Raw genomic sequence first — 21,154 nt, 5'->3', positions numbered from 1 at the left:
ATGGTAAATAGTAACTGAAAAGTTAAACTGTCACAGGATAGTGTGGTTGGGGCAAGTTGTCACATATATTTTATTTTATTTTACATTTAATTGCAATATTTGTTGGTTTGATGTTTGTGTGTTACCTTTAACATGTATGTTGTTTCATAAATTTTGTTTCATTAAATAGTTAATGTGTATTAAATTAACTATAGGCTATCTTTGTTTCCACTTTCTAATCACGTGATAAATGTTCAATGACAATAATGATCATATTTAACTGGCTCTTCGGCTGAACTAATATGTATCCATTGCCTGGCACATTCTCTCTGCATAACATGTGCGCGCGCACTAAAGTTCACACAGGAACAGTAACAAAGAATTGAACGAATTTTACTTTGATTTTTAATGTTTTATATATTTATTGACAAATACAAAGATCATACTGACCTTGGTCTTTATCAATCCCTCCTCTCTTTTCTTACGCAGAACAACTTCTTGGACAACAATCAGTCTGGCTTCAAAAGTGGACACTCGACTGAGACTGCTCTGCTCTCAGTAATTGAAGCTCTGTGACTGGCAAGAGCAGCTTCCAAGTCCTCAGTTGTTTTGTCTGCTGCCTTTGACACCGTTAACCACCAGATCCTCCTGTCAATCCTAAAGACGAAGGGCATCTCGGGAACCGCACTCCAATGGTTCAAATCTTATCTCTCGGGTAGGTCCTTCAGGGTGTCATGGAGAGTGAGGTGTCTAAGACCCAACATCTAGCTACTGGAGTGCCTCAGGGCTCAGTGCTTGGACCACTTCTCTTCTCTATCTACATGACATCACTAGGATCTGTGATTCAGAAACATGGCTTTTTCTACCACTGCTACGCAGATGACACACAACTCTACCTCTCATTCCAGCCTGATGATCCGACGGTAGCAGCTCGCATCTCAGCCTGCCTGACAGACATTTCTGGCTGGATGAAGGATCAACTAAACCTTGCGAAGACAGAGCTACTTGTAATCCCGGCTAACCCAGCACTTCATCACAACTTCACCATTCAGCTAGGCTCGTCATCCATAACTCCATCAAGATCAGCCAGGAACCTTGGAGTTGTAATTGATGATCAATTGATCTTCACAGACCACATTGCTAGCACTGCCCAGTCATGCAGATTTGCCTTGTACAACGTTAGGAGGATCAGGCCCTTCCTATCAGAGCATGCTACACAACTCCTTGTTCAGGCGCTTGTTCTATCCAGACTGGACTATTGTAATGCTCTCCTGGCTGGTCCTACTGTTAGTTTGAATTCTATTGTTCTCATTTCATTTGTAAGTCGCTTTGGATAAAAGCATCTGCTAAATGAATACATGTAAATGTAAATGTAGACAACATTGAGCAAGTCTATATATAGCCTACTGTACACATATATATATATTCTTGCTCAATGTCTATCGCCTTACCGCGCACATGTAGACTATTATGCTGTCAAACTGTCTTTCTTGTTAACGTTATAAACGTTATAGAGTAGACTATTACGATAGAAATACATGTAAACCAACATTTGTTTCTTTACACTTCATAGTGATGCTTTTCTCTGTCCATTAACGTGGTGGGGGGTTTCTGACATTTACATTGCTCTTAAACACGTGTATGATGCACATTATGCAACATAAACTGAGGTGAGACCAGACTTAACGAACGGATTATTTAACTTAAAAAAAAAAAAAAAAAAAAAATTTATATGAATTCACTCTTTTCCGAGGTCACCTGTTGAGTGAGAAAATTGCAACAACAACAAAAAAATAAAAAAAAATTCATGCTGAGATCGTAACGCACACACACTAGCGCTTGTGCAGTGTTGAGTGTCATCTGTGTGCGCGCTTTGATGATGCATGTGTGTGTGTGTTTTCTCAGGCTGGCACACACTGAAGTATGCCAGCGGACGCTCGCGGTGGCATACCGTGACAGTGCAGCTTTCCCGGAGCGGAGCCAAACGAGAGTCGAGTCTATCCATCCATCCGTCCAGCCATGCGTCACCGGGGAAACAGATGGACACATTCGCGCTCGGACCTGTTGTTCGTGTGACCATCCAGCGCATTAAACTTAGCGTCTCGGTAAAGCCAGGGGAAATAAGTGAGTTTCTCTTGGGTTGGATCACGCTTGGAGCATCAGACGTGCGCTGCGCGTCTCCGCCGCTCATCAGATGATGCGTGATCACGGGTCCTCCTCCGGTACCTCCGGCATTACTCACGCACCGGCAGAGTGAGAACAGCTTAAGATGATCCTCAGATGAACAGGTCGGGGAAACTTTTTCTTGAAGATGTTCAGGGGAGCTTCGGTCTTCGTTTGGATTTCTGATGGCCACGGCGATGAGTTTGTTTAAACGCACAAGAGGAGGAAATTTAACAGGTGCGTAATTGTCACTCGAGCATGAATCCCAGTGGCTTCTGGCACCTACTCCAGTTCAGAAGCTCTTTGGAGATCACGCGGGGAGCGCGCTAGTTGATGGCACTGCGCGCCGGGAGGACTTTGCTGTGGTTCGGGCAGGTTTTGCGCAGAGTTTCGCGGCTGCAGGGCTTGTGGTCCCGGCGCTCCAGCAGTCTGCTGTGTCTCTCGGCCAGCCAGGACCACGATCAAGGGACCTGTTACAACCGCAACCGGTGTCCGAAGACGCATCAGCAGCATCAGCAGCAGCACTGCCCCTATCCGCCCTTTCCAGACTGCTGCTGCGCCTTCCCGGGGGAAAAGAGGGGACATGAACCCCTCAGCCGCCGGTTCCTGGTGGCCATGAAGAGGCAGAACGTGCGGACGCTGTCCCTGATCGTCTGCACGTTCACCTATCTGCTGGTCGGGGCCGCGGTGTTTGACGCGCTCGAGTCGGACTACGAGATGCGGGAGAAGGAGCAGCTGGAGGCGGAGGAGAAGCGCCTCCAGGGCAAGTACAACATCAGTGAGGATGACTATAAAAAGCTGGAGACCATCATCTTGGAGGCCGAACCGCACAGAGCAGGGGTCCAGTGGAAATTTGCAGGGTCCTTTTACTTTGCCATCACTGTCATAACCACTATCGGTAAGTTTCGGCTCAATTTCTGTGTGTTTTTCACGCAACGTGGTGAAAAGAGTCTAAATGCACCTCGTTTGGACATAAATGTAAGGTTGATTCGAGCTTTTTTGCACTTCATATGCTGAGATGGACATCTCCATAGCGCGTCTGGAGTCCAGACTGGGGTTTGTCTGAGATAACGCAGGACTCTCAATGCGCAGAAAATCGCTGTTATAATCACACCACAGGTGTGCCATTTGTTGCATAATTCCAGGAATCACAATAACTACACAAACTGTCTGGGCCTGTAGTTTATGAGCCACGGGGTTATTATTGTCATTAAAATACCTTTTCTTAACTGTTGAAGCGGCAAATGCATTATGCATTTGATTATGTAAACTCTTTATTTCAAAACTGCACTTGGCATTTAATTTTTTTATAACTATCTTTTATTTATATTTAACACTATAATTAAAATAGCTTGAAATGACATTCAACTTGATGAATGTGCACGAGCTACTAATCGGTTAAGCATTGTTTGTTATTGACTCAAATATGGGCAACACTGATTACTTTAAATATTGTTGTTTAGTGTATCAAGATATGAAACATTTGACATGTTGGCACGATCTTCTACAGCATATGTGTAATAGTGTAGACTGTGGGGAAGTTTGCAGCTCAGTGTGTTGTGTTGTGTAGTGCAGTGGTGCTGAAAGAACAGCTCCCGAAACACGACATAAAACATTCATAATGCGTCGTTATGATCAGGCGTCATGACAGTTCATATGAGGACATGAGACGCGCTGAAGTGAATCTCTCCGTCTCGTACACGCACACACACACACACACACACACACGCAAGTGCAGGGTCAGGTGAAGGCCAGGGTTTTGCGTGTTGCAGTATTGCATCTCTGATCGAGTTCATTTCTCAATGCATCAACATTCAGTGTCATTAATGGTTCAGTAGAAACACTGTAAAATCAATCCTGATGCAACAGGTGCGGGTTCCAGCTCCAGCTGAGTCGCCCTCACACACCTGCACATTATTATCAGCATTATTGCAGAGCTTGCAAGGCAGAAATACAGTCCTGGCTTCATCTAAACCCTTATGAAACTCGCGCAATCAATTTAGCTCGACCTTCTTAATGTTCAGATTCAGATTGTGATTGATTTGGAAAAGTTATAATTAAAAGCATTTAAATCTAGACGTATTTGCATGCTGGTTGGTCATTGATCTTTTCTGTTTTTCATAAGTATCTATGTTACGCTGTAAAGATGATGGTGAGTGTCATGACAACAGCAAAGCAGTATTTCACAGAACCAAAGAGCGAAACTAGAAAACTTCAGCATGATTTGTGTGCGGCTTTGCAAGAATTACATTTTCTTCAGGAAATGCAAACCTCGTTTCAAAATGCAACTCTGCAGCACCAGATAGTGTGTGTGTGTGTGTGTGTGTGTGTGTGTGTGTGTGTGTGTGTGTGTGTGTGTGTGTTCCTTCCACAGGTTGAACATGTTGCCTTCATAACCAGTGCTTGTCCTTTTTGAATGTCTCGTTCCTCGGTTTGAATACACACTCTTTTTAATGCCGGGTCATTCCAGTTATGCAGCATATTTGGATCTGTTTTGATGAAAGGAAATATTTATATAAAAGTGAAAACTAGACTCGTGTACTATGTGCTCTGGTCAACTTTATTCATTTCGATCTGATTAATCATAATGGAAAGAAAGCAGGACATAAATAAAGAGGTGAACTGAGTCGATGGGGAACGGACAGTTAATAGAGTGGTGCAGGGATGATGTGGAAACCCGGAAGATTAATTCCCCACTGGGTCTCTGGAGGTTTTACTATGGGGTTTAATAATGGGGTTTTTAATGAAATGGGAAAATAGTTTTTAAGTGAAGTAAGGCATGTGGTAAACATAGGTTGATGATACTTGAATGTTTTTGTTTTTTTTTGTTTTTTTGTCTACAGCGTAAATGACACACACTTGTTTTATTCATCTTTTGGAAGTATAAGATTCAGTTTTGAACAGGTTGGAGTGAGCTTGAGAAACCAGCGAATGCCATAAAACACCACAGAAATCTTCAAATCTATCACTATTCCATGATGATGTCACTTCCCACTTCCTGAAGGATGATGTCATCAGGCTTTTGTTAGTTTAGAGGAATAATGTCTGGAAAGTGATACTGAGGAGACAGGGGAAAACACTCCTCTGGTGCTCTTCTGTCATTTTGAAAAGAAAAAAAAACAATTTGTAGAATTTTTTACTTCGTTGGAATGGTACGAAACTTGGTAAAGGTTTTGAACACACACACACACACACACACACACACACACACACACACACACACACACACACACACACACACACACACACACACACACACACACACACACACACACACACACACACACACACACACACACACACACACACACACACACACACACACACACACACACACATCTTTTGGTACTGCGGCCAAACAAAATCTTACTGAAAACTATTTTTTGGAGATATCAAGCTCAAATTTGGAACACAACTTGTTTAGATGTATGGCTCTGATTTTCTTGCAGTTTTATTGTAAAATGTGTTATTGAAAATATATATTTCGTATAAAAATGTAAAATAATATTTTTTATAACAATAGATGTAAAATTGTGTAACTTTTTTTTTCCACTTTTTAAAATTTCATTCACTTCAGCAATACTATACCAAGTGTCTTCTTTATAAAGAAGAGTGCTCTAAAGCATTGAAGATTTACGACAGTTTAACTTGGAAATTAAATGTTACGGTCTTTGCTCAAAAAGTGAATATGGAATATATAACTACAGCGTAAATCTAATTTAGTTCCATAAAATCCACTAAAAATACAAAATATTAAATAAAAACATTTTCAAACTATAGTACATTCATTCAGTCATTTTTGACCGCCATGCGAAGAGCACCAGAGGGTTAAAGCAATATTCTAAAGAAATACACACACACCTGTAGTGTTTCTTAATAAATAGACAGTGTTTAAGCTAAAATTAGAGCAGTAACTTTTGTTGAGTTAAAAATGAAACTGATTTGAATATATTTGTTCACATCTGCTGGGCACATGAATGTTGCGAGTCACTCGGCAGGAATACTGTACAGAATGCACTTCTGCAGCTGAATGATGATCTCGCTGTGTTGATGGCGTTTTAGTGGTGTGTGAACAGCAGCTCGTGTGTGTAATGAATGAGCAGAAGTGTAATGCTGGAACTGTGTTCTGCAGTTGTGTACAGTACAGGAGAAATGCAGCTGAGCACGCACTGGTTGTGTTTGAATCAACAGTCTGCTTTGTGCTTGTAATTGCTGGTCATTTGTCGTGCGCAGAAGATTAGAGAACAGCTGATGGGTTTGAGTCTATTCTTTACTAATGCATCAGTGGCCGAGTGAGGGACTCCACACAGCTTTCTTCCTTACTTTACCATGGTAATGCAGTGTCATTTGGCAGTGTTTACTAAGGTAATGATACAACCATGTTTATAGGATAAGTACCATGGGGATTGCACACATAACACGGTAATGTAATACCATTTTTTGGGGGCATAGTATCATAGCAATGCGTTTAAAAAATACTGTATGTTCCATGGTAATAATGCGGTGTAAAGTTTTTTAAAGAGAACAATATTATGGTATATGAATATTATTCAGTACCTTATTTTATTTAAAAGTACTATTTTGTGTGTGTGTGTGTGTGTGTGTCTGTGTGTGTGTGTGTGTGTGTGTGTGTGTGTGTGTGTGTTTGATGCCACACTTCAGCAGGACAGTGACCATACTGCAGTGCAGTGTGTGTGTGTGTGTGTGTGTGTGTGTGTGTGTGTGTGTTTGAGGCCACACTTCAGCAGGACAGTGACCATACTGCAGTGCAGTGTGTGTGTGTGTGTGTGTGTGTGTGTGTGTGTGTGTGTGTGTGTGTGTGTGTGTGTGTGTGTGTGTGTGTGTTGATGCCACACTTCAGCAGGACAGTGACCATACTGCAGTGCAGTGTGTGTGTGTGTGTGAGTGTGTGTGTGTGTGTGTTTGAGGCCACACTTCAGCAGGACTGTGACAATACTACAGTGCACGTGTGTGTGTGTGTGTGTGTGTGTGTGTGTGTGTGTGTGTGTGTGTGTGTGTGTGTGTGTGTGTGTGTGTGTGTTTGAGGCCACACTTCAGCAGGACTGTGACAATACTACAGTGCACACTGTGTGTGTGTGTGTGTGTGTGTGTGTGTGTGTGTGTGTGTGTGTGTGTGTGTGTGTGTGTGTGTGTGTGTGTGTGTGTGTGTGTGTGTGTGTGTGTGTGTGAAATCCAAACAACTTTCCATGCCACCTGTTATGAATAGATGGTTTTGTATTTGGAATAAATGTGGATTTTAAATGAAATTCCATATATAATAAGACTAGTCTAACAAAAGGTTGACTAGATTAATACAGTTAGCAGTTCTTTTCCCAGCCTCAATAGGTTTAGTCTGTTCAATTCTGTTTTTAGATGCAATTTCTCCCTTCATGATGTCAAAAAATGTATCCTATTTCCATTTAACACACTTTTCTGATTTCACCCAATCAATTCCTAATGGATCAAATCTCATTTTATTTCCGAATATCAAAAATATGTCCCATAATGGAAGTAAAATGGGTTGACTGACTGTTGACTTTAACTTTAGCACAACTCGTCGTATTATATGAAGGATGTTTTATGAAATGAAATGATAAAGCGTGTACAAAGGCAACATTTAAAGCTGATTTAAAGTCTTCGACCTTTATGACTGTATGATTGGTGAGCTGGGTCCAAATGCAGTTATTATATTAACAAAATATAAACATAAACAAATCAAACAGGAGAACCAGGACCAGAATGAGCACACCAAACACACTACCATGAACAAGACTTGATAAAAAACACAAAAATACAAGTTTTCACGTGTCGTTAATTGAGCAACGCACTTCATTTTGAGAATAATTCTACTTGCGTTGCTTTTTAATTCCTGAACGATCAGTAATTGAGCGGGTGAGATGTCAGGCTCACCGGGCTCAGACGAACACTGTATAATGTTATTCAGGCAAGTACAATGCACTGAATTGAGCTGGCACATTCAGTCCATCACCGCTGAATGAATCTGCACAGAAATGGAGGAGTGTGTCCTGTATCTGAGTTTTGGATATTGAGATGGAACGGCTCCTCGAGTGACCAGGTGGCTCACATTAGCAATGTAGAGTTTCAGCACGAACGCAATTCCCCTCTTTTCAATCCGGTGGGCTATTAGTGCTGTGGGACAAGAATGAGCTGTATTTCAATCTTTAATAAAATATCAGTTTAGTTATGTTGCTTTTAAACGTTCATGCTGAAGATTCAAATGATATTCTCTTCAGAACAAGTGCAGAATTACAACACTGTTGTAGTGTGTGTTTGTTGAAGCAGTATTGCTAGTTTGTGGTGTTACATATTCAGTGGCCGGTTCAAGCGAGTGAAACACGGACAGACTCCAAATGGGTCCAAAAGTCATATTTCTGTTTATTGAAAAATGAAAAGCATTACATGAGTAATGCATTAATAAGCTGCATATATACAGTAAAGTTCTTAGACTTGTTCCATCCATCCATCCATCCATCCATCCCTCCATCCATCCTTCCATCCATCCATCCATCCATCCATCCCTCCATCCATCCATCCATCCACATCCATCCATCCATCCATCCATCCATCCATCCATCCATCCATCCATCCATCCTTCCATCCATCCATCCATCCATCCTTCCATCCATCCATCCATCCATCCATCCATCCATCCATCCATCCTTCCATCCATCCATCCATCCATCCATCCATCCATCCATCCTTCCTTCCATCCATCCATCCTTCCATCCATCCATCCATCCACCCATCATCCTTCCATCCATCCATCCATCCAGCCTTCCATCCATCCATCCATCCATCCTTCCATCCTTCCATCCATCCATCCATCTACATCCATCCATCCATCCTTCCATCCTTCCATCCATCCATCCATCCATCCATCCATCCATCCATCCATCCATCCATCCATCCATCTACATCCATCCATCCATCCATCCATCCATCATCCATCCATCCATCCATCCATCCTTCCATCCATCCATCCATCCTTCCATCCATCCATCCATCCATCCTTCCATCCATCCATCCATCCATCCATCCATCCATCCATCCATCCATCCTTCCTTCCATCCATCCTTCCATCCATCCATCCATCCATCCATCCATCCATCCATCCATCCATCCATCCATCCGTCCATCTTTCCATCCATCCATCCATCCATCCATCCATCCATCCATCCATCCATCCATCCATCCATCCATCCATCCATCCATCCATCCATCCATCCATCCATCCATCCATCCTTCCATCCACCCATCCATCCAGCCTTCCATCCATCCATCCATCCATCCATCCTTCCATCCATCCATCCATCCATCCATCCATCCATCCATCCATCCATCCATCCATCCATCCATCCATCCATCTACATCCATCCATCCATCCATCCATCTACATCCATCCATCCATCCTTCCATCCTTCCATCCATCCATCCATCCTTCCATCCATCCATCCATCCATCCATCCATCCATCCATCCATCCATCCATGATACTTTTGCGTCTCCGGGCGCTCTGCTCACAGTATCGAGTGACAGTATGTATTAATAATTAACAGATTTATTAGTTTTGATGAAATGGAGAGGCCAGTGTATGTGCAGTAGTGTGTGTATGCATGCGGGGGGTGTAAATGTCAGGTTAGCCTCGAGCCTTGGTTTCCGTGGAGACACTGTGTGTCTTGGTCATGTGTGCGGCGCTAACTCGCGCGGGGAGCTGGTTCCACTTGCCGTGATTAATTGCTCGGAATGTTTCCACCTTTCCGCAGAGGCTGAGTGCGTAGAGTTTGTCCAGCCAGCATGTGCTGTTCCATCCGAGGCGCCGCACGTTTCACCCACAATGCACTGCGCCGGGGGAGCTTTGAGAGCTGGAAAGGGTCAACCCCAGGGCAGTGGTAAATAGGCTTCTGTAGATTTCAACTGTTTGCTTGGACTCTGAAATGAAGGGAATGATGCACCAAAACAAATGCTTTTTGAACTACAAGCAAATACTTTAGTTTAACATTATTTATTATAATATATAGTTTTGCTTTATTGGCAGTGGTGAGAAGACAAATGCAGACATTTCTATGGACTAAGTGAACAGGCTTTAAACATTTGACATATTTCATATATTTTATATAGATTTAAGTATGTACATTCTTATTTAATATACATTTATTTGATTTTTATTTGCTTTTGACATTTGATATTTAATATTAAATTTTTTATTTTGATTGTTTTTATTTACTTTTTAACATTTGATATATGTATTTATTTATTTTTATATCCATTTTTATACTTTTTAACATTTGATATATTTCATAATATGTTATTCTAAGCATATTTATTTACATATCTTTATTTGATCCTGTAAGTAACAGCATAATTGTTCAGATCACATAAGCTAATTGATTACATTGAAGTATTAGATATAGCCCTACTGTATCTATTAATATAAAAGTGATGTGTGTTTTTACAAGGTCAAGAACATATATATTTATAAAAATGCCCCTGAAAACCATTTTAAGGGGGCAAATATTACCCCTAATATTAATTACAAATAATACTAGTAATCATATCTGACCTACTATATCTCCTGTCCACTTACTATACATGTCTAACAGGAAATCACTAATGTCACCTAAATAACATTGATAATGGCACAAGGTCCAGATTGCATCATGAGTTTGGTGCAGGATCTGTTTGACCGGTCAGTGTTTGGGAAACCGGTTCAGGAACAGTCATTACTCCTTTTGGTGACGTCAGCGGCACAGAAATGACACGCTTCTCCCTTCAAAACTACAAGGCTCCATCTGGCTGTCCATAATCACAAGAACGTGCCGTGTGTGACCGCCCCTGATGTCCTTCAAGGGTTCTAGATCTCTAGAGCGTTTCGATAATGTAACATTGAACATTTCCATAACGCATGCTTGATTGCAGGAATGTAAAGTTTGTAGCGAGCGGCAGCGTCTCAGATCAACAGCGGTGGCTTTCATCAGTGTGTTTCTGTGGAAGCATTAGACCGCTCACACACACTCCTCTCTGCTGCTATTTTTAGCTCCAGCTCTACAAGCCCACAGTCACACTCGCTTGCTTATCCAATAAAGCTAAATCGATTTTACACTAATTTCCGAAATGCTCTGTGTATCAATAACTCATATAGACTCTATCATCTGATGGAAGATCCTTATAATATCTATCTATCTATCTATCTATCTATCTATCTATCTATCTATCTATCTATCTATCTATCTATCTATCTATCTATCTATCTATCTATCTGTCTGTCTGTCTGTCTGTCTGTCTGTCTGTCTGTCTGTCTGTCTGTCTGTCTGTCTGTCTGTCTGTCTGTCTGTCTGTCTGTCTGTCTGTCTGTCTGTCTGTCTGTCTGTCTGTCTGTCTGTCTGTCTGTCTGTCTTTCTGTCTGTCTGTCTGTCTGTCTGTCTACCATAATACTTAGTATAGTCATCCATCCATCCATCCATCCATCCATCCATCCATCCATCCATCCATCCATCCATCCATCCATCCATTCTAAGTAACTTTTTTTCGTCAAAAACTACCATGGTAATACCATTTATTTATTTCGGCATGATGGCATTTTAAAGTAATATGGCATCATCAAGGTAAAACTATGGTACTGAGAGATATGCCACTGTACTACAATTCATTTATATGGTGCTTACAGTTATACCATAGTACCTTCATGGTACAATGCCATGGTACATTTAGTTGTAAATACCATGTTTTTTATGTAGTATTACCATAATACCATGTTTTGGGGTGTGGAATCATAGCAATTCTATGATTTTTTGTACATGGTATTCTTGGGAGTGGCATGTAAAATAGTAAGTCATGTGATTATATGATATCATCATATAATATAATGACATCAGCAATTAATGAAATGTATAAAAAAATAATCAATATAATATATATATATATATTTATTTAATTAAATATTATGAAATATCAAATGTTAAAAAGCTAATAAAAATCAAACATTATTATATGATTGATATAATATAATCATTATATCATTATCATATGATATCAATAGGCCTATATGATTAATTATATCATATGACTTTCTTTCTTTCTTTTTTCAATTCAATTCAAATTAATTCATCTCTTTCTCTTTCTCTATCTCTCTATGTCTCTGTCACTTGTAGCTCACCGCTCTGAACACAAGGGATGATTTGACCTTGTCTCTTTTTTTTCATCAGAGACTCGGATCATCTTCCCGTTCACGGAGAACTGCAGACACGGGAGTCCATCTATAGCTTTCTAGATGAATTTCAAACAGTGTTACTCTGCTTTTTTCCACAATACCTTCTCTATTGCGTAACAGTCGCTGCATGGCACTCGGCCATTTTTATGAGTGATCTGTTTTTCAATTAAGTTGAGCCGGCTTGCCGACCGTTGAGGTCTCTCTCTGCTGACTAAACATGCAGTTACAACACTTTGGTCGAGGGGAAATGGATGGTGCTCTTAAAGGGCTGTTTTGTATTGTAGTACATTGTTATTGATGGGGGTTTTAACAGGTCAGAGTTAAATGCTGAGCGCTGCTGTTTTCACACACCACACTGGACAGGTAGCGCGCTTCACTGACGGGTCAAGCTAAACGCTAGCGCTCGGGAACAAAGAAGATAAAAGAGCAAAATATAACTTATTGATTTAGACATGCTTTGTGTGCACTCTCTTAAATTAAAATAAGCCACAAATATACTTCCTATTGACCTTTACAGTGCAACAAATGAATCTTTGTGAGAACTGATTCAGCAGAATTTGGTTGTTTAAATCTGGGCTGTTATATATCACGATCTAAACATATTTTAATGACATATTTAAAATGTTATTTTAATTCAAATGCTTGGTAACTTTATTTTAAGGTGATTTAATTTCCCATCACAACATGTACTTACTATAGCAATAACAGTAAATTATGCATAATTACAAGTAACTAACCCTGACCCTAAACCAAACCCTAACCGTAACTAGTAAGTACATGTAGTTAATAAATATTACTCTGTACTTATACGAGTAAGTACAATGTAACTACATCACCTTAAAATAACGTATTTAATTATTTGAAATAGTTAAATTAAATTACTAACATTTTTAAATTTACAGTAATATCTCGTATTTAACCCAGAATATTCCTTTTAGACACAACAGCACATTTGGTTTCCTGTGTGAATGTCGAAGCCGTTTCTCCAAAAGCATTAACAAACCTCGTTATCCTTAAAGGAATTTTGCAGTGCATGCTGGGACACACATGTTGGCATGAATAAAACATATCGTGCTGATCTGAGATGGATTATATCGTGTGAAGATTCTCACGGGAGCATGTCAGCATGTGACTCTGGTGTACGTCTGTATGTGTAGATCCTGACACACACACACACACACACACACACACACACACACACACACACACACACACACACACACACACACACACACACACACACACACACACACACACACACACACACACACACACACACACACACACGCTTACGAATGCATGTTCATGAGGGAAAAATTGCACAATGGCGTGATATGTTGATTATATGTGTGCCTGAGCAATATTGGATCATGTCTGTGACAACTGGCATTATCATATTCATAGAGTTGCAAATACGGTGAGCATGAGATGTTGAGTCTGCAGAGATTCAGAGAACGAGCTGATGTGTGTGTCATTGTGAACGCATGTCATCTCTCGCTGAAAATCTCATCAGAAACACAAGCCGCTGTCTGATTGACAACTTTCAATGGCCCTTGGCTCTGTTTCTTTCACTCTTGATGTATTGCATAAGAATGAGGTCAAAAGAGCAGACTTCTGTGTGTGGGTATCAGGTGGTTAATACCATGCTCTTTTAAATATGTACATTACTATGGTATGACCGTGTTTTGTTGGACATGGTACCATGTTTATCACATTCTTTGGACGCATGGGGATGTGCCATGGCAATGCCATCCTTATTTGGGGATATTTTATTAAATAACTGTATTTACCATAGTAATATAATTTTTGTCAGCTTATTTTTGGACATGTCTTATATAGTATTACCATGGTACATGTCCCACTCCATGGGTTTACACTTTCAAAAAAGTACCAAAAATACCATGGTGCATGGTGTATTGTCATTCTGTAATCCTTGTAATAAATATATGTAAAGTCATCCATCCATCCATCCATCCATCCATCCATCCATCCATCCATCCATCCATCCATCCATCCATCCATCCATCCATCTATTGTAATGCACATATACTGTAGTATAGTAGTGTAGTATCTATCTATCTATCTATCTATCTATCTATCTATCTATCTATCTATCTATCTATCTATCTATCTATCTATCTATCTATCTATCTATCTATGTATCTATCTATCTATCTATCTATCTATCTATCTATCTATCTATCTATCTATCTATCTATCTATCTATCTATCTATCTATCTATCTATCTATCTATCTATATATCTATCTATCTATCATAATGCATATACTTAGTATAGTCACCCATCCATCCATCCATCCATCCATCCATCCATCCATCCATCCATCCATCCATCCATCCATCCATCCATCCATCCATCCATCCATCCATCCATCCATCCATCCATCCATCCATCCATCCATCCATCCATCCATCCATCCATCGTCTGCAAAAGTAAGTTGTTTTTTTCTTATTTGTTTTTACTTCTGGGGACAATTTACTGTATGTAAACACACACAACACACTCAGTTATGTACGCACATTTCTACTACTCTTCACTTCTGGCATGCTCATTGTCTCACAGGTGGGAAAAGAAGGTTTTTAAAGCTCATTAGCAGTGTGTGTATGTGTGTGGGTTTTTGTCTGTATATGTGTGTGTGTGTGGCAGTTGAACTCAATCTGCTAAGTGGGTGGAAGATTCTAGAGGCGGTGTTGAGATTCATTTAGATAATGACACATTATCCATTATTCTCATCATGATGTTCTATCTTTACCTTACGCTCTGCATGGGCGACGCAAACAAGAATGCAGAATGTCTTCCATCCGTTTAAAGCAAAAATGCATAATTCCACAACTGATTGTTCGCTGCATCTTTGATCGATGCAAATGACTTCAAACGCATTCAGAAGCAACGCGCCCCGTCAGATCACTTGGCAGGATTAAGAGGATCTTTATAATGAGCTGTTTTTGTGATAAATCACTTCGTTTGATAAAAATGAGAGCCTGGATTTCATTTACTGTACATTGTTGAGAATAATCAATTTTGGAGTTGAATCAGTACAAGCTGAGAATGAATTAAACTGTGGATTTAATTACGGGGCATTTTCATAAAGGCTGCAATTTATTTCAAGTGATGAATGGCGGAAAATATGATATATAGCATATACATAATTTCTACATTCACTCACAAGAAATGAGGGGCTGAGAGCCCAGTTTGGTCACCGACTTAATTCTGAAAGACATCTGGGAAAAAAGGGCAGCTTCGTGTGAGATGAATTAATTCTGTATGAAACAAATCCTCTTCTTCACAGCGCGGGGCTTCTGAGGCGCTGATAAAGTATTTGGACACTTAAGCTACACTTAAACCGACTCGAGTAGCATTTATTTGAAAGATTATATAATTTGATACATGCATACTGTATACAGATACTTGATGTGATATTTTATTATCGAATGGCATTCAGACATTTTTAAGTGTTAAACGTTTGTAAGCTGTGTTTGAGGTTTACATCTACCGTTGAAAATACCGTTTGTTGTCAGCATGTAAATATTTGGCATTGTTTGCTGTTAGCAGTCTGCAGTGCGCTTTCCGAAACCCTCCACCTCCCCCAGCTCCACCTGTATAGATCTGCTGCGGGGTTATTTCATGTCTGTTAGGGTGTATGTGCAGAAGCATTACGGGCCCTATCTTGCACCCAGCGCAATTGACTTTGAACACCGACGCATGTATCATTCCTATTTTGCACCCGCGCACAGCGGACTTTTCCCTCCACAGACGCACGTCGGTAAATTAGGAAATGAACTTGCGCTCGCGGGGGCGGTTCAGCGCAAAGAGGAGGCGTGTTCCGGCGCAAAACTCCCCTGGTGCTATTTTCCAGATTTAGAACGCAATTGCGCCATTGACCAGGAAAAAAACAGTCTAAAGACAGTGGCGCGTTGCGCGTTAGTGATGTGGTATTTTAAGGGCGCGTGCTTGGCCATAATGTTAACGCCGCGCATCCACTTTGATTCTCTAATATAAACAGACGCAGCAGTTTTCATTTTTGCAAATCATACATTATTACAAGGAAAAATATTAACACACGAGGGAAATCATTGTTGTGTCCGTGAAGATGTGAAAAAGATCTATCTAGATAAAAATAAAAAATAAATCTAGATTAGGCTACACATTTACTACCCAAATTATACGCCTGTTTAACCGAAGCTAATTTGGGTGGGTTTCTCCCATCATCCCCAATGTCACTTATCTGTGTTTTACGGCCCTGACGAGAACGTCGGTCTCCTCGGCTGTGAACCGCTCCTGGCGTGCGCCGGCAAATCCGCCGTTATAATAGCGATCCGCCATGGAACAAGCGCGCCTGCTCTTAAAGGGAATGTGAGAGGACGCTCTGATTGGTTTATTTCACGTTACGCTCAAACCACACCTATGAATAATGAAGCTACTTCAGACCAACCCCTTTTAGATTTGCGTCGGGCGCAAGAGTCATTTATCCGACGGGAAAATAGCAACAGCGCCGGGATCCGCCCACAAAGTTACTTGCGCTTTGCACTTTGACACTTGCGTTTCAGATCGTTAAAATAGGGCCCTACGTCTTACATGCTCACAGCAAGGTCTTTGAATGTATTGGCAGAAGCAAGTCTCTGATTTTTATTTAGTTTAGCAGATCTTTTATGCCGAGACCAAAAATATATTACCAGTACCATGCCAATCTCTCCGAGAGTTGTCATGACAGAACTACAGAGAGGTGTGCTCGTTAAAGGGGTGGTTTAGTATGATTTCACTTTTCTAACTTTAGTTGGTGTGTAATGTTGCTGTTTGAGCATAAACAACATCTGCAAAGTTACAACGCTCAAAGTTCTTCTACATGTTGTCACTTCTTCTTGAGTCTCTCCATCTTTGTCTGACTCCGTTTTAACATTAAAGGCAGAACAGTTTCTGTAATTTTAGTGTGTCTGTGAGGTAAACGCTGCTGCTAACACACACACACGAGCTCTTGAAACCCCGCCCTCTGCAGCAGCTCATTTGCATTTAAAGGGCCAGGCACAAAACGGTGCGTTTTTGCAAACCCTAAAAAAATTACAACTTTAACATGCTATATAAAAATATCTGTGGGGTATTTTGTGCTAAAACTTCACACACACTCTGGGGACATCAGAGATTTATTTTACATCTTGTGAAAATGGCATTTTACCACCCCTTTAATGTATGTCCATGGTAACAATTGACTGGCGGGAAACTAGAAGAAAGGGAACAGATAACTGAAGAGAAACAACTAAAAGTGAATGAAAATTAAACTAAACAGAGCATAACCGTGACAATTTCACAGTTTTGTTGTTTTTACTGTATTTGTGATCAAATAAATGCAGCCTTGCGAGCATAAGAGTTTTCATCAAAACATCTGACTTCAAACTTTTTAACTGTAGTGCATGTTCAAACAAGTGTTTGTGGTTATATATATTAAGCATAATTTACTCAAAGAGGTCTTTGAACTTCAAGATTAGATCTAATACTAAAGACTCAATCAAAATGGATAAGGATACACTGTTTTCAGTGTGATGTTTGTTTGGCAGTCCTCGCCTGACTGTTAAAGGTGTATATATTGTGTAATATTGTTGATGTTTCAATCATTTAAGTGCTTCAATACTTTAAAAATGTCTCTGTTTGTTTGATCAGCACTTCTAACTCAACCAATGAGTGAATGGCGGCGGGGCTACTGTACCTAACTATGAAAACAATGACAGGCTGGTTTAATCAAAATCTAATGGCAGTTTGTAACTTTTACATTTTGGCAATTCATACAATCTCATTAGTACATTTTTGTATTCGATCTGCTAATGCCCCAGTGATGGGTATGTTTAGGGATGGGGCTAGAGGCGAACCTTCATGCTTACTTCATATGTTTTATACATAATTGCTACTTCATAAAAGAGTTAGGTTTTCCCATGTGACCAGGTTGGCACAACTGTTTCTAAACAATTATTATTATGTGCAATTCCCCTTATTGCAGCTAGTGAGAAAAAAAAAAGATTTCTACATTATCATTTCTCAGAGTCAGGAGGGTTTGACCCGCTGGTTAATGATGGTGCTTTAAACCCAAACCAGTGAGACCGACACTATCTCAGAAACTTGCGACGGCGTTGAGCTAGTAATTAAATAATGAAGTGATTGAGAGCTAATTAAGGCGTCTAGACAAGGGTCAGGGTGGTAGAAATAACACTAATGCGGGGTTGGGAGGTACAGAAGCTTGTGTGTTGAGTTTCATTTTACAGGATCTATTTATTTAGGATAGATGTGGATTTAATAATTGTCAATATTATAAGTGTAATATAATATTCAACATTTTTGAAAGTGCTGAAATTTAAGCTCCAAAAATATTGCTTAATAATGCTGATGTTTTTTCTTGCAATGACTGTTAGTTTTCGAAATCTAAGAATGAAATAATGCAGTTTTTTTTGTTTTGTTTTTTAGGGTGTGTGTAGCATTTTGGGGTTGCACTTTATCTTATAGTATGTGTACTTACAGTGTACTTAATGTAAACTACATGGGTTAAGGTTATAGGTTCAGGGTTAGAACCTATTATATAGGAATTACTGTAACAAGTACATTGTATGTACATGGAGAATAAAGTGCTACCCATTTTTGTTTACTGTTAATACTTTGTATAAACATTCGTAAAGACGTTCCTGGAATATTGGATATGATTTAAGTTAAAGTCACATGCACATATTACAGAGGTGCAAAGAATATGACAAATCAGACGGATTGCTACCACAGATATGGTATAGTTAATATTATATTATGCAATATTAATATTATGTATGCAATATTGCCATGTGTGCAAGTTGAAATGTCATTAAGTTGTTTAATTTGGCAATCTGTTGAAAAAAGCATTTTAGACAAAAAAAATTCTATGACCACCAGGTGGAGCACCTTCAAATTTTTCCACAACCTAGGACACTGACAACTCGCAGTTATGCTAATAAATGTTATTGAGTTATTTATGTAATCTGTGCAGTTGCAATTAGCCCTGTTTATTGGTTTGCTGAAGTTGTGTGTGATCTCAGTGTTGTAGATTTGTGGTTAGCATTAGCATCTCAGGAGACCGTTTCCCATCGCACCCTTTTCCTATGAGCTCATAAAACATTCAGCACGCCAGTGGACTAGCATCAAAAAAGTTCTTTTTTTATTAATAAAACATTGACACGAAGCAGTTATTTCCCTTACATATTGATCAGTGCTTTCTGAATATGGTATAAAGATAAATTCAACACTGTGGTAAATCTCGTGGTGGTATGCGACTTGAGGTTGTTTTTGCGAGTTGATGGTGTGTGTTCTGTAGCGTGTTAGTGTGGTGTGTAATGTGAAATTAGTATGTGGACTTCATTATTATTCATAGCAGTATGAGAATGTAAAATTGTGTTTTAAAAATTTTATATGCTAGATGATTAAAATATGTATTAATGATTTTATTAGAGGGCACAGGTTTCATTTTAAATGGACAAACCTCTTCGCTCCATTTCTCTGTCCTGCTCTCCTTATATCTGCTAATCTTGTCTTGCTTATCTTTTCTCCTTGTTTAATTATTGTCCCGTTTCTTCTCGTCCCTTCTCCCCTCATCTCGTATCTTCTCATCTCTTCTCAACCCCTCAACTCATTGAAAAAGTCCTCCAAGAAGCCAAAAGCGGACATATTGATCTACAAAGTGAATATCCCACCTCCTGTCCTTTCTGCTCCATTCATCTCCTCTCCTCCTTAATTCTTTTCTTCCTGTGAGTCAGCATAACTAATATTTGGCTCTGTTCCTCATCTTTTGTGCTTTCACTCGTTGTTTTCTCTTCCAGCATGAGGTCTGGTTGTTGACTGACATGTCGATGCTTCCCCGTTGAGTTACAATAAAGTGTAGCAGGTGTTGTTGATGTCATTTCCTGTTGGGGGTTGTGTGTTTAATGGACAGTCTTATTGCAGGAACGTTCCCAGAAATCGAGACCGTTGCACTTGCACTTCTAGCATAGACCGTCTGGGATGTAGTTAATATTTGAATGACATTTTTAACCCTTTTAAGGCATATTGTGAATAATTATTTATTGTAATGTTTCATTAAGTCAAGTCACATAGCGCTTTATACAATACAGATTGTTTCAAAGCAGCTTTACAGTGATAAACAGGAAAATAACGTGTTAATGTTGTAAAATGTATCAATCAAGACCAATTCAATTTCTGCAGCTCTACAGAAAATAATATTATCAGAAAATAATATTATCAGATCTATTTAGTTCAATGTTGTTTCAATTCAGTTCAATAACTGTGTCAATGTTGCACATTTCATCAATTATGAAACAAGTTCAATTCAGCACGCAGCTTAGACCCCGAAGCCGCCGCCAGGCGCCGCCATTTGCGCCATTTAGAATTTCAGCCGCCGCCAGCCAATAATTTCGTAAGCCAAATTGAGCCGCCATCTGATAAAGTTTGGCTGAGCCGGTATTATTTGCATCAAATAATAAATCTATCACATAGAGACATACACACACGAAATATAAAAACAATACACGATATCTATTTCCCCACTGGATTCATAACAGCACAGTCATGCTCGTTGCTACGATACACAGACTCACAGTGAATTGACGACCAATTAAAATTGCTCGTTTTCCGTACAGAAGAAGCGGTGCATTTTTTTTCTCGCACTGAGGAGAAATTGCGGAAAGAAGCAAGCAAGGTAATTTTGATCTCCCTTCTCACATACTTTCCTGATTCCTTACTTACTTTTTTTTAAACTTAGGCCTAC

At 39.8% G+C, this 21,154-nt stretch overlaps 1 protein-coding gene across 1 annotated transcript in view; it reads left to right on the top strand.

The window, feature by feature from the left end:
• Positions 1–1,958: 1,958 nt before the first annotated feature.
• The window catches only part of kcnk9 (potassium channel, subfamily K, member 9), a 50,954-nt gene continuing 31,758 nt past the window's right edge, over positions 1,959–21,154 (top strand). Inside the window, exon 1 of the mRNA XM_079590721.1 lies at positions 1,959–3,040. Within this exon, the coding sequence (XP_079446847.1) occupies positions 2,476–3,040 (565 nt within the window). The 5' untranslated portion in view covers positions 1,959–2,475. The remainder of the gene's footprint in view (positions 3,041–21,154) is intronic.

The sequence above is a fragment of the Phoxinus phoxinus genome (genome assembly GCF_949152265.1).
Source record: "Phoxinus phoxinus genome assembly, chromosome: 19".
Taxonomy (NCBI): Eukaryota; Metazoa; Chordata; class Actinopteri; order Cypriniformes; family Leuciscidae; genus Phoxinus; species Phoxinus phoxinus.
The sequence above is the reverse complement of the archived record's forward strand: the minus strand, read 5'-3'. Positions and strand labels throughout refer to the sequence as shown.